This window comes from Hippopotamus amphibius, chromosome 12 (assembly GCF_030028045.1).
Source record: "Hippopotamus amphibius kiboko isolate mHipAmp2 chromosome 12, mHipAmp2.hap2, whole genome shotgun sequence".
NCBI classification, from domain to species: Eukaryota; Metazoa; Chordata; class Mammalia; order Artiodactyla; family Hippopotamidae; genus Hippopotamus; species Hippopotamus amphibius.
In genome coordinates, this window is record NC_080197.1 from 55,194,128 (window position 1) to 55,208,247 (window position 14,120).

At 42.4% G+C, this 14,120-nt stretch overlaps 1 protein-coding gene across 6 annotated transcripts in view; it reads left to right on the forward strand.

The window, feature by feature from the left end:
• The window catches only part of TMTC1 (transmembrane O-mannosyltransferase targeting cadherins 1), a 264,322-nt gene that overhangs the window by 14,547 nt on the left and 235,655 nt on the right, over positions 1-14,120 (forward strand). For all 6 annotated transcript variants that reach the window (XM_057702301.1, XM_057702302.1, XM_057702307.1 and 3 more), the window contains exon 2: positions 8,662-8,839. In XM_057702301.1, the coding sequence (XP_057558284.1) occupies positions 8,662-8,839 (178 nt within the window). The remainder of the gene's footprint in view (positions 1-8,661; positions 8,840-14,120) is intronic.

Sequence of the window (14,120 nt, forward strand, 5' to 3'; positions counted from 1 at the left end):
CAAGGTGACTGCGACTTCCTCTCCCTAAGTGCTGCCCAAGAGAGAATTTGTCTGGTCTTTTCCCAGGTTCCTGGGAGGGAGCTTCTAAACCACTCAAGTTTCCAGTTGGTCAGAAGTGCAGGCGGCCTGGGGACCGCTGGTGTCTGGAGTGAGGGGAGTCTTGTGGGGGACGCTGTCAGGTAGTCGGTGTTGGAATTTGATTGCATCTAGGAACTCCACCAAACATACGTATCTTTGAAAGAAAAAGAATTTGCTAAAAATTGACAGCTCAGTTATAGTTATAACTAAATAGATTATATTTGGTGTTGATCTGTTAATTTTTATTTGCTGACTCACTTCTGGAAGAGTTTTTCTTCTGGGACTTGCTTCCTTCTGTGGTTACTGATCTTTCTGCCCTCAGTTTCCTCACCCTTTCTTTGTTGCAGTGGCCACTCAGAGTACGTATGTGACAGTAGTGACTGTAACCGCCTCCTCCTGACCACCCCCCCTTTGCCTGATCCCTCCCTTCAGCTTCCTCGGAGCTAGAGCTGGGTGAGAACATGTGTTTTGCTTTGGCCTCAGGGTACCATCTCCCCTCTGCACTTTTGTTTGCATTGGTGCCTGGGAATCACATCCTTTGGTTCTTTAGATACATGAAGTGGTGATGATTTGCTGATTTATTCCTGGTACTGGAGGGAATGCAGAAGAAGAGCAACCAAAATGAAGAAGGGCCTAAGGGATTCGCCTTAGAGGAAAAACGAGAAGAACCAGATGTTGTTGTTTATTGGCTGAATGATCTAAGAGACCATAGAAAGCGCTTAGAAGCATCTGAGAGCTGTCATGAAGGCAGAAGATGAGAAGGAGAATGAATGGTGATGGAGGAAGACAGGAGAATTAGTACTGGGCTGTGGAAAGTCACCAGGAAAGTGTTGGAGAACCTATCATTTGAGACTCCAAAAACAGAAGATGAGGGGTACATTTAATTTTTTCTTTTCTCCGGTTTAGAGTTCTTACCCGGAAAGAATGTATGTTGTGTTATTGCTGAGAAAGCTGGATTTTTTTCTTAAGTGTGGCAACTGCATGCAGCCTTACCTTAAGCTTTGAGACCCATGTATCATCGTTCTGAGTGTCGTCTGTCTTTTTTTTTTTAAGCTCCTTATTGGAGTATAATTGCTTTACACACTTGTACCAGTTTTTGAGGTACACCAAAGTGAATCAGCTGTATTTAGACATATATCCCCATATCCCCTCCCTCCTGCGACTCCCTCCCACCCTCCCTGACCAGGCCCTCTAAGGCATCACCCATCATCGAGTTGATCTCCCTGTGGTATGCAGCAGCTTCCTCCTAGCTATCTGTTTTACAGTTGGTAGTGTAAATATGTCTATGCTACTCTCTCACTTCCTCCCAGCTTCCCCTTCACCCCCCACCCCACCCTGTGTCCTCAAGTCCATTCTCTACATCTGCATCTTTATTCTTAACCTGTCACTGGGTTCATCAGTACCATTTTTTTAGATTCCATATATACGAGTTAGCATACGGTATTTGTTTTTCTGGCTTACTTCACTCTGTATGACAGACTCTAGGTCTATCCTCCACATTACATATAGCTCAATTTCATTCCTTTTTATGGCTGAGTAATATTCCATTGTATATATGTGCCACGTCTTCTTTATCCATTCATCTGTTCATGTGCATTTAGGTTGCTTCCATATCCTGGCTATTGTAAATAGTGCTGCAGTGAACATTATGGTACATATTTCTTTTGGGATTATGGTTTTCTTTGGGTATATGCCCAGTAGTGGGATTATTGGATCATATGGCAGTTCCATTTTTAGTTTTTTAAGGAAGCTCCAAACTGTTTTCCATAGTGGCTGTACCAATTTACATTCCCACCAACAGTGCAGGAGAGTTCCCTTTTCTCTGCACCCTCTCCAGCATTTATTTTTTCTAGATTTCTTGATGATGGCCATTCCAACTGGGTATCACCTGTCTTGAATCACTAGGTTGCTTAGGGCAGATCTCTGGGCCCCGTCTCAGATCTGCTGGCTTAGAATATCTTGGGATGGGATCAAGGGATCAGTGATTGTAACTAGCTCACTGGTGACTGAGAATCCTGGGAACCCCTGGGACTCAGTGAGAGTCTATGCTTAATGATGTTGAGTTGCCAAAATCTCCCTGGCATGGTAGAGAAAGGAGTCCAGAAGTTCGCCGACGTAGGAATGTTGGGGTGCATTTATCACATCGTCTGCACACACCTCGCTCCCACCCTCTACTGCGTTCCCTGGGAGGGCCAGGTGTTTCTCCCTTCACCGAGACCTTGAGAAATGCACGAGTGAGGGCATGCCTGCCAGGTTCGGAAGCTCTGCGTTGGGTCTTTTCTGTGGGGCAAGGGTGATGTGGGAGATGCTGTCTCAGAGGTGGGCTTTCCGACTCCAGTGGGGGTGATGGGTCCTGGAGTTCCGGAGGCCAAGTGGCAGAGCTTCGCTGCTGAAGGCTGGGTGAGAGCCTTTACCTGACGGGCACGGGGACGCGGGGATAATCAGAATAGTTTGGCCCATGGGCTCATTGGTGGTGGCTAATTTTCACATTGTCCCCAGGCATAAAGTAGACGGGCAGCCCTCTTAAATGTTACTTGCTCTATATACAAGGGAAATTCCAGGTTCAGGGCCCAAAACTAGACTTGAGTCACTGCCATGGAGAGTCATAACCTTTCACACAGTAAAAGAGTTTCAAAAAACCGATTAAATGCTCTAGTGGAAGTACGTTCAGGGCGATGTGGAACCTGAGAGACTGTTCTCTCTCGACGGTATTTAAGGTAGGCTTCTGTGAGGACGTTCCTGCTTATCCCAAACACCGAGTCTAGTTTTAGATGTTACGTCTTTCTTTGAGCTGAAGTCTGCCTCCCAGGGCAGACTCTGCAGCCAATTATGAGCACCTGAACCACGTAGATGGGCACCTGTATTTCCATGCAGCCATGGAGGTCCAGAGTTGCCAGGTCTTCTAATATTTGAAGAGAAGCTGGAAAATTTTATATAAAATCACCTGTTTTCTCATGTGAGAAGCATGCACCAGGCACTGTGCTAGACACTGAGGATATAGCCATAAATATGCCAGAGAGCCTTTCCTCTGGAGAGCTTGGTATCATTTCTCTCTGTCATTTTCTCTAGGCTGAGTGTCCCCCATTTCCTCAAACCTACCTCCCTGAGACATCACTTTGAGACTTCCTCCCCCAGCATCCTGGAGCTGTCCTTTGAAGATGCTCCAGCATTGAAGTAGTTCCCTGAGGGGCTGCTGCCCCACGTTGGATACCACTCATGTTCCCTTTCCTTATCTCTGTACCTGGTAGGTTCTCCTACTGCTAGAATTCTCTCACTAACTATTAAGAATGAGGCATTCTTTTTTTTTCTTTTTAAAAATTAATTAACTAATTAATTAATTGATTGCGTTGGGTCTTCGTTGCTGCACACGGGCTTTCTCTAGTTGCTGCGAGCGGGGCTACTCTTCATTGTGGTGCGCAGGCTTATCATTGTAGTGGCTTCTCTTGTTGTGGAGCACAGGCCCTAGGCGTGTGGGCTTCAGTAGTTGCAGCACATGGGCTCAGTAGTTGTGGCTCATGGGCTCTAGAGCACAGGCTCAATAGTTGTGGCACACGGCATGTGGAATCTTCCCAGGGCAGGGCTCGAACCCATGTCCCCCGCATTGGCAGGCGGATTCTTTACCACTGTGCCACCTAGGAAGTCCCTCTCGCTAACTGTTAATGATCTTTCTTTCTTTCTCCTATTGTGCTATCAACTCTTTGGTGGCAGGTGCCATGTCTTCTGTTTGTATTTCCAGGCCCTACATTATACCTGACAACTAGTAGGTGCTCAATAAATATCTGTTGGAGTGAATAGAAATGAAGGATATTCACTTAGGCACTTCCTGGGCTCTCTGTTGGTGGTTTGGTCTGTTTTGATAACCAGGACACAGTAACTCTTTGAGTTTACGGTAAACTAACAGCCCTTAGACAATACCATGTGCAGAGTTTTAATTTGGATTGCAAGTATTTTGCTCTCTTTTATGTCCACATGTGGGTCTTTACTGTTATCCATATTCTATCTAATCCTGTTAGAATTAACTAACAATTTCAGGCATTTAAACTCTTTGCGAAACTCAGTCTCCCAGTAAAGTAACTCTCCTTCCCAGGTCTTCTGCAGACTTGGTTAGCATACACTATAGATTCATTTAAGACTTTGATAAAAATATTGGACAGACCAGAGATATTATCAGAGCCCTGTGACATACCCTGGAGGTCTCCATCCAAGGAGACATTGATTTATTATTCACCACTCTTTGTGTTTGTGCAAATCTATTTTATTCTGTTTCGTATGCGAGGAGATGCTGAGAGATTCTGTTATTAAATGCCTTTGTTAAAATAGAGATGTCTGTCACATCCACTCTCCTCTTAACATGTGTGGTTAATCAACTAAACCCCCTTTTTGTGAAGTCATATTGGCTCTCAGAATCAGAGATCCTTCTTCCAGTGCATACAAATAGGATAAAGTCTAAAATTTTGTCATCGTTTCATCTTAAACTCCCTTATCTATAGTTTGGAGAATTCACGCTCCATCTTTTTAGACATTTGGGAAATTCTCCTAACTCTTGATTTTTGGTGGTTTCTCAAAGCTTAGATTCACCAGTTTCAGGTACCATGTGAGGGGCTTTCACACTGTTACCTTATCACTACACTGGTTTCCCATTCAGCAGTTTATTTTTATATTTTGGGATCTAATTGAATTCATTTAAAACACCAAGCACTCTGTCCTAACCAATTTCCAGAAATAATCTATATGGATAACATCTGCATATTTTCAGATATGATGCATATGGAAACAAAGGTGACTCATGCCTACGGTTTTATATCATTTTGGGAGGGGAAAGGAATGTATGTGAAGTACCCATAAAAGTGTGCTAATACAGTAATAACATCTTTAATGATGCTTTTTACTTTTCAAATGGTGGAATAACAAATACATTGGAAAAATAACAAGTCTTTTGTCTTCTTTTTAAAAACAGTGCTATTATTTGTAATCCAGAGTTATGGTCTAAAGTATAATATCTGTGGGAATAGTTAATTAGATGTCTTGCTTTTTCTGTATTGCCATTTTTATAATTAACACAGTGAGATGCATCTTTGTACATTGACAGGAAAGTTCCTATTTCTTCCTGTACTCACATTCACAGGACATTTGACACTAGATGTGTGGGTTCACTCCCACACCAAACAATTCTCCGACACCTGCTGGGTGTCCAGAATTGAACTCCATTCTGACACTGTCTACCTGGAGTTAGCATGAGATCCTCCAGGGTTAAGGCTCAGTTCTACAAGATTTCCCCCACTTCAGACACCAGTCGTAAGGACTGGGTCCCCAGGTTACCCACATTTATGTCTGACCTGGCTACAAGTTGGGGGGTTCCCATGACCACCCCCCCCATTCAGGTTTGATAATTTGCTATAATGGCTCACAGAGCTCAGGGAAACACTTATGTTTACCAGTTTATTGTATAAAGAAGGGTATGATAAAGGATACAGATAAACGGCCAGATGAGGAGATGCATAGGGCAAGGTCTGGAGAGTCCTGAGTGCGAGAGCTTCTGTCCCCTTGGAGTTGGGCTGCATCACTCTCCTGGCACCTTGATGTATTTACCAAACTGGAACCTCTCTGAACCCCATAGTTCAGGGATTTTTATGGAAGCTTCATCACATAGGCATTCTCGATTATTATTTTTTTAAAGTTCATAATTGATTACTTAAAAAAAATAAATTTATTTATTTATTGGCAGCATTGGATCCTCATTGCATTCTCTAGTTGTGGCTAGCGGGGGCTACTCTTCATTGTGGTGCACAGGCTCCTCATCGTGGTGGCTTCTCTTGTTGTGGAGCACGGGCTCTCGGCACGTGGGCTCAGTAGTTGTGGTGCATGGGCTTACTTGCTCCACGGCATGCGGGATCTTCCCGGAGCAGGGATCCTACCGGTGTCCCCTGCATTGGCAGGAGGCTTCTTAACCACTGTGCCACCGGGGAAGTCCAGGCATTCGCAGTTATTAACTCAGCCTCCCTCACCTCTCCCCTCCCGGAGGATGGGGGTGGGGCTGAAAGTTCCAAGCTTCCAACCCTGCGTGGTCTTTCTCATGACCAGCCCCCATCCTGAAGTCATCCTATCCCAGGGAATGCCAAGGGATTTAGGACCTCGATGTCAGGAACCAGGGCCAAAGACCAAGTGTTAGAACAAAAGGTGCTCCCAGTGCTCTTATCTCTTAGGAAATTGCAAGGAATTTAGGAGCCTGGTGCCAGGAACTTGGGGGCAGAAACCAAATATTAAAACAAAAGATGTTCCCAGCACCTTCATGCCTAGGAAATTACAAAGGTTTTGGGGTCTCTGACCAGGAGTTGGGATAAAGATCAAAATATGTATTTCTTATCACATATATGTATATATATCTTTGTATACTTTTCTGGTTATTTCCATACAGAAAATCCTAGAAGTGGAATTTTTGGCCAAAGGATGTGTAAGTTTTAAAGCCTTTGATATGTGTTGACAACCTAGAGACCTTTCAGTTTGGACACCCAGCTACCACATGTGAGATGGCCTGTTTTCTCTCATTGAAATTGGCGTGAGTGAATTTTCAATGAATGGCTTAGCTAGTCTGGAAAACTCAGTCTGATGAGGTGGCAAACAGTATAAAATCAACCTCAGGGGGATGGGTCGTCAGGGCACTGCACCCACGTTCCCAGAGGATTGGGACTTGGTCTTGTCCTTCTCACAGCTCTGCCATCCCGAGCTTTCTTATTTTTAGTGGCTCTCTTGCCATACGTGTGCCCTCTTGTACTGGAATGGAAGGGGCGTTGTCCCCCCTTCTTTCGCTGGACCTGCCAGCCCCCTCGTCCACTGCCCTCTCCTCCTTCCCTCTGGATGATGTATTTCACCCCGGGCTTCTATCTTATGCCCCCTTGGGTGTGTGCGGACTCATGGGTCTGCCAGCACGGTTGTCTTAACTCTTGCATTGGAGCCCTGAAGTTGGGTGCCTCTTAGCAATTCATTTTTCTAGGCTTAGTTAGGACCATGTGTACTTCAGTGCGAATGAAAATTGAGTCGATTAGTAACTATGACATTTAGATTCATGTGTCCAAATAAAGCCTGAGATGTTTAAAATTGTGTTGGTTAAAGCTGTGCATGAACCAAGTCCAGTCTTTAGAATATGCACATGCCATCCTAAAGCTGACTTGTAGATTCTGAATTGTTTTTGGCAAAGAGGAGGTGTTTGTATAAGACAAGCCCATCAAGAGCATGAGAATAAAGATGTGGGATTACTGTTTCAGCAAAATGGGCTGGGCCACGATAGGCGATACCACTTACGGTGTGTATGCTCTCCCAAGAGAACCATTCCCTATGCAATGGTATTTTTTCTGTAACCCCAGAGATTCAATTGGGGACATTATGTCCTGTTTTTAAATTAAAGATTACCTTCAGAAGTCTCTCTATTGTGCATTTCTGTTCTCCGGAAAGTGTTTTTGAATGTTGAACAATAAATTTCCCTTCTCTTTGTGGTTCTCTCTCTCTCATTTTTAATTAATTTATTTTATTTTTTATTTATTGGTTGCATTGGGTCTTCATTGCTGCTCACAGCCTTTCTCTAGTTGTGGAGAGCAGGGGCTACTCTTTGTTGTGGTGCACGGGCTTCTCATTGCAGTGGCTTCTCTTGTTGTGGAGCATGGGCTTGTGGAGCACGGGCTTTAGGCGCACGGGCTTCAGTAGATGCAGCACATGGGCTCAATAGTTGTGGCTCACAGGCTGTAGAGCACAGGCTCAGTAGTTGTGGCATATGGACTTAGTTGCTCTGCGGTGTGTGGGATCTTCCCGGACCAGGGATCCAGCACGTGTCCCCTGCATTGGGAGGCGGATTCTTAACCACTGCTCCACCAGGGAAGCCCCATGTGGTTCTCTTCTTAGTTTCTTTGTCATAAACTTAGAATTCAGATTCTGAGATAGAGTGGAATTTGTGTTAGAAAACATTTAATTCAAATTCTGAAATGCTATGCTCTTTTTCATCCTTGTAATTTCAGCTACAGCTGGTAATAGTGGGTAGGTGCCCTGAAGATCCTTTGTGGGGTGGTAGTCAACAGTGATTCCTTGTGCATAATCTGGAAATTTGGTTCCTGGTGGCACTGTGGGTGAGAGAACACGGTCTTGCCTGGTTTGTCCCAACCTTGACCACAGCCTCCGTTTCCTGGTGTCTTTCTCACCTCTGGTGGCCGTGGCTGCAACCTGCAGCACTGTGGACTTGCCTCTGAACACTCAGCTGCTTGGGAAGGGGTGGCAGTGAAGCAGGAGTACTGGGGGGGCATTTGTACCAGCCAGGGAGTGAGGGAAAAGGGGTTGCACGCCTGTCTGCCTGCCTTCTTAGTGAGGCCACAGAGTTCTCTGAAGTAATATTGTATTGCATTTGCGGTGATTTATGCAGATAGCAAAATTTTTAGATAGGAAAAAATTTATAGTCTATACAGAGTAACCTGAAATTGGAAATCATTTAAAAATAATTAATCGAATAACTTATCTTTTAAAATGATGGATTCCCTTTGCCTTCCTTGTGCTTGTGTTCTGTTTGTAGCTAATTCCGTTTTGGTTTGTTTGTTTTTACAGGCTGAACATCTTTTTGACTGGCATGAACCCGTTCTACTTCCATGCAGTGAATGTCATTTTACACTGCCTAGTGACCCTTATGCTGATGTACACCTGTGACAAAACTGTCTTTAGGAATCGTGGACTTGCTTTTGTTACGGCGCTGCTTTTTGCTGTGCATCCTGTTCACACAGAGGCGGTGAGTGTCATTGGAACTCAATGAAATAATGAAGCAAAAAAGTGATCTTTTCCCCTTTTCGAAACAATGTGAATTTAAAGCTCTGCTAGTGTTTATCTTTATATATAAATCATTCTGCTTGACAACTTTTCCTTTTGAATGTTCAGATGGCCTTTATTGCACCTCCAGGATTTAACTGCTTTTCTAAATAACCACAGTTATTATTACAGGTAGTAATACATGACCGCAGCTCTTTATTTGCGGAAAATTTAAGTCCTAATGTGTTGTACGCAGCAAGGGGCATTTTGAGGCATGTGTCATGCTGTCATTGCTCCTGCTCTACAATTTTTTAACCTTTTCTCACTCTGCTTTATGTTTATAATACTTATGATGCAGAACTGTAAGTGCTAGGGGGAGACGACAAAAAGTTGAACTGATATTCTTCAAGGTAGACCCATTTAGGAGCCTTACCAGCAGTTTCCCAAGTTATTTAGTGTGAATTGTAGTTATTTGGTGCATGATGAGAAATTTATTTGCAAAGTGCAGATAATTTAGATCTGTGGTCTTACTTAAAATATGGACTTATTGTGGTTGGCATATATATGCTAATATGTGTACAATAGATAACTAATAAAAAATTATTTTTGAAAAAAAAATATGGACTTAATCATGCACCAAGATGGTGTCATCCAGCTACCTTGTTTCACATCTCAATGACCACAGCTGGTTTATTTTATGTGTATTGCTAAGGGTGGATGAAGACTTTCTAAGGGGTACGTGGGTACTACTGTTTTAAAAGAATTGTGTCCGGAGGCTCAGACTGCATCCGGATACTTTCCTACAGTTCACATCCTACAGTTTACATCTGGGTCTGAGGTCACACCTGGGGGAAAGGTGTCAAGTTGATTCTCCTTGCCCTGTTCCCCTTTCAGTTGCCTTTTTCTTATTTAAAGAAAAATAAGGAATATCTCACATATATCAGAATCTTACTATGCCCCAGGGGTACAAACAGGCACCTCACAATGAAACATTTTGTTATATTGGTGTCGGCCAAGTCTCCTCTGATTAAGGCATCATAAAGCCCAAGTAGGGCTTCCTGTCCTTTCCCGTCTATACATATTTCTGTGAAGAATGCAGCATGGCATTAGAAGTAGGGTCTGGTGGCCTGTGAGATGGTTGTCATGGGGATGCATAACAGGTTCACCTGATTTGACACAGGAAGCGTGATTTGGCCACGTGGTTTGATAATGAGGACTGGCAGGCCATGTGATGGACATTGGCCACAAACAAAATTCTAAATCTGTAGGCTCCAGGTTTTTACACAAGGACATTTAGAGTGAATGAGAAAGAAGAAAATTATTTTATAAAAAATTACTTTCTTAAGGGTAATTTTCCCAGCCCTCTCTGAGTATTTTGGACCGAACACGGTGCCTGTCGTCTTTGCAAAGTCTTGGTCAAGCCTTTTTGCTGTACTTCTGAGAAACTGTGAAAACAAACGAATCTAGTGATGGGTAACTCTAATGATTGGTGCACTTCATTTATTTGCTTTCAACCAGGTGAAAGGAGAACCTGATAGAGTTGTCAGCTGGTAGATCATTAAACATTTGCAAGGTGATAGATCACTATGATTCTGCAGATAATTTGGGTGTTCAAAGAATTAAGTCACTGCTGTAACATGGCTACTTCTGTCCTCATTTATGTGAACAGTGTTTAAATATAAGAGCTATGAATAGAATTCATGCTGTATGCTTTCTTATTCTAACAAAAAATAATATTCAGTCATAGATAACTGAGTTTATTAAAAAGAAAGCTGCTACACCTGTATTATTGAGGTGTATTTTTTTATATTTAATAATTTATCACTTTTTCTAATTTATGATGTATTTAACAATTCAGCACTTAGGTGCTTTTGATCACAGGAAATTTAAAAAATAAATTTAATTGAATATGTATTTGTATTACAAAGAGATATAATAAATAGAATATTTAAAAATGCAACTGTATAACACATAAAGAGAAAATGCTGAGGGGGAAATAAGATGGAAATATGAGTTCAAGGGGAAAGGATGTGAAATGTCTGTCATTTAAAGAAGAGCCTGTTCGGGACTTCCCTGGTGGCGCAGTGGTTAAGAATCTGCCTGCCAGTTCAGAGGACATGGGTTGGATCCCTGGTCCGGGAAGATCCCACATGCTGAGGAGCAACTAAGCCCATGTGCCACAACCACTGAGCCTGTGTTCTAGAGCCGTGAGCCACAACCACTGAGCCAATGTGCCACAGCTACTGAAACCCACATGCCTAGAGCCTGTGCTCTGCAAGAAGAGAAGCCACCACAATGAGAAGCCTGCACACCGCAACAGGGTAGCCCCCACTTGCCACAACTAGAGAAAGCCTGGGTGCAGCAATGAAGACCCAATGCAGCCAATAAATAAATAAAATAATTAATTAAAAAAATAAAGAAGATCCTGTTCATATCTGTGTAAATGGAAGATGATGAGCTTCAAATTGCTGTGTTATGTTTCAGGTTCATCTGGTACATTTAAAACAGTAACATTATGGCCTTATTTTAAAATGTCAGTTTCTAAAATGCACAGAAAGTTAGATCCTTTGAAGTATTTAAAATTATGATGAAAAATTTTAGATATGAGTTTTAAAAGATGAGGGCGATACATAAGGCTTCAATATTACTGCTAGGTGAAGAGAAATAATCAAGGACCCTGCTCCTCACCGTATAGAATATGTGACACTGGATCACGGGCAGTGTTTTAATCTAAGCCCATCAACAATGTTATGTTCCTGTTGTTGACTTAAAAAAAAAGATAAACGCACAATGTGAGAGTTGTGAGTTAAACTTTATTTGGGGCCAAATGAGGACTGCAGCCCGGGAGACAGCATTTCAGATAGCTCTGAGAAACTGTTCTGAGGAGGCGAGGGGAGAAGCCAGGATATATAGGAGTTTTGCAGAAAAGGACAGGTACAAAAGAGTATTGTTTTCTTTTTTTATAAATTTATTTATTTATTTTATTTATTTTTGGCTGTATTGGGTTTTTGTTGCTGCAGGCAGGCTTTCTCTAGTTGTGGTGAGCGGGGGCTACTCTCTGTTGCAGTGTTCTCATTGAGGTGGCTTCTTTTCTAGAGCATGGGCTCTAGGTGAGTGGGCTTCAGTAGTTGTGGCACGTGGGCTTAGTAGTTGTGGCTCACAGGCTTTAGAGCTTAGGATCAGCGGTTGTGGCGCACAAGCTTAGTTGCTCTGCGCCATGTGAGATCTTCCCAGACTAGGGCATGAACGTGTGTCCCCTGCATTAGCAGGCGGATTCCTAACCACTGCACCACCAGGGAAGCCCAAGATTATTGTTAATTAAAGAAAATCAGATATCTCAAGTTAAGGAATTTAGCACTATGGGATGGTGCAAGCTCTGGGCTCACTGAAATCACTCCTCTGATATGCACCTGAGCTATCTGGGGCCTGTATTTGCACATCCTGAGTTGCTGAGGGCTCACTGCAGGGAGTGGCTGCAGTCTGAAGGCTGCTAGATGGCAGGTAGTCTTTTCAGCCCTGAGTTTTCGCGACTCACAAGCTCCCGTTGGAGGGCTGCAGTTGGAGGGCTGCAGTCGTTGATGACTGTGACATCCTTCGTTTATTGATATGACAGGAAATATTCCATTTATAAATTTTCCATTCCATTTACAAATATTCCATTTATCACTGACAGTTTCTTAAGTAGAGTTAAAAATTCATGCTTAGAGTGTCTTGGAGAAAATTTTTGTAGGAAAGAACAAACGAGTTGAATAAGAACAGTCCTAATTCTATGCTTGCAGAGAGGGAGAGCATAAAATGCAGGTAACCTTGGTCAGTGTGGTCATGAGCTGATAGAGTTAGGTTGAATTCTAAGGAAAAAGGAAAATCCTGTTAGCAAAGTGACCTTTAAGAAAGGGTTTCAACCAGCTTTTGTACTAATCGAAAAAAAATCCATGGTAACACAATTATGGGGACAAAGGAGCCTGAGAGCTGGACGTTTATTTAGGGAAAAATGTTAAAGAAACTTTGCATTCACAAGGAGATGGGGGGAGGCATAAGAAGGCAAAGCAATTTGACTTACATAATAAACTATACTGGAAGGTAAAATCAAGGACCGTTATTTAATTATAGATATTAGTTCAGGTTTCTAAAACGGACAGAGAAATAGAAAAAAAGAAGTGTGTGTTATGAAAACGCAGTGATAAATTATTTAAAAAAAAAAGACCATAGTGTGGGGAAAGAAGGAGTAGTAGGATGTATCTTCCCTTTGTTACGCAAGAACAAATATGGAACCGTAAATTATGGCAGGAAGGATGAAGGGTTTAAATGGGGGGGGGGTTAATTTAAACATGTTGATATGATTAAGGATTTGCTTTCTTAATTATGTAATCAACAAATTGTTAATGAATACTTGTTTGGTGCAGGCCCTCTGCGAGGGACAGTGGGGTCCCTCCCCACAGTTTGTTCATAAGCTCTTAGAAATGCCAAAGAGCATACACATAAATACATGCAAGACAAAGCAATATGTTGTAATAAAACTAGAATTCCAGCGAAGGGAAAATTATTTCCAATTTAAGTAGAGAGGAACAAATTCATTTATTTACTTACTTTTTCAACAAATATTTGGGTGGCTCTGATATAGTCAGTCAGTACAGGGATAAAGCAGTGAATAAGGCAGACCCAGAGTTTCCTCACTGAAGGCCTTGTGAGTCTTGGGTTTCCTGACAGTATACTTCTTGGGAAGTTTATGTTTTTCTGAATGCTGAATCGTGAGAAAAATCAGTAGAGAAATTGGGAAAATGGGGAAAATCATTGTAATTCTCCTATGAGACTTAAAACTTAACAGTCACCATAGAGACGTTACTGTTTAAAGGAATACACTTAAGTCAAAAGCAAAAGCAGGAGCGCTGATACTTGGAGTTGAAGGTTAGCATACTTGGGAGAAAATCAGTTATGATCTAATCAGCCAGTCTGGCTTTCAGCTGCTGCCATGTGTTAAGTGTGTGTTCCTGGTTCAGTCTGACACCAGTATAACTTTATGTGTACGGTATACTTTCTACAAATTCTTAGAGGGATAGTCCAAGAAATAACAAGTTTTGGAGGCAAATTAAGTCCTAATTGGCAGTTTCCACCTGTGATTCTGTGAAGCCGACTAGGAGATCTGAATGTCACATTATCTAAATTCTACTCAATTTTGTCCACTGATTTTTTTTTCAAATGTTTGAAATATTTGTTAAAGGAATACATTTCCCAGGTTACAACTACCCGGTTGGTGGTGATGGAAA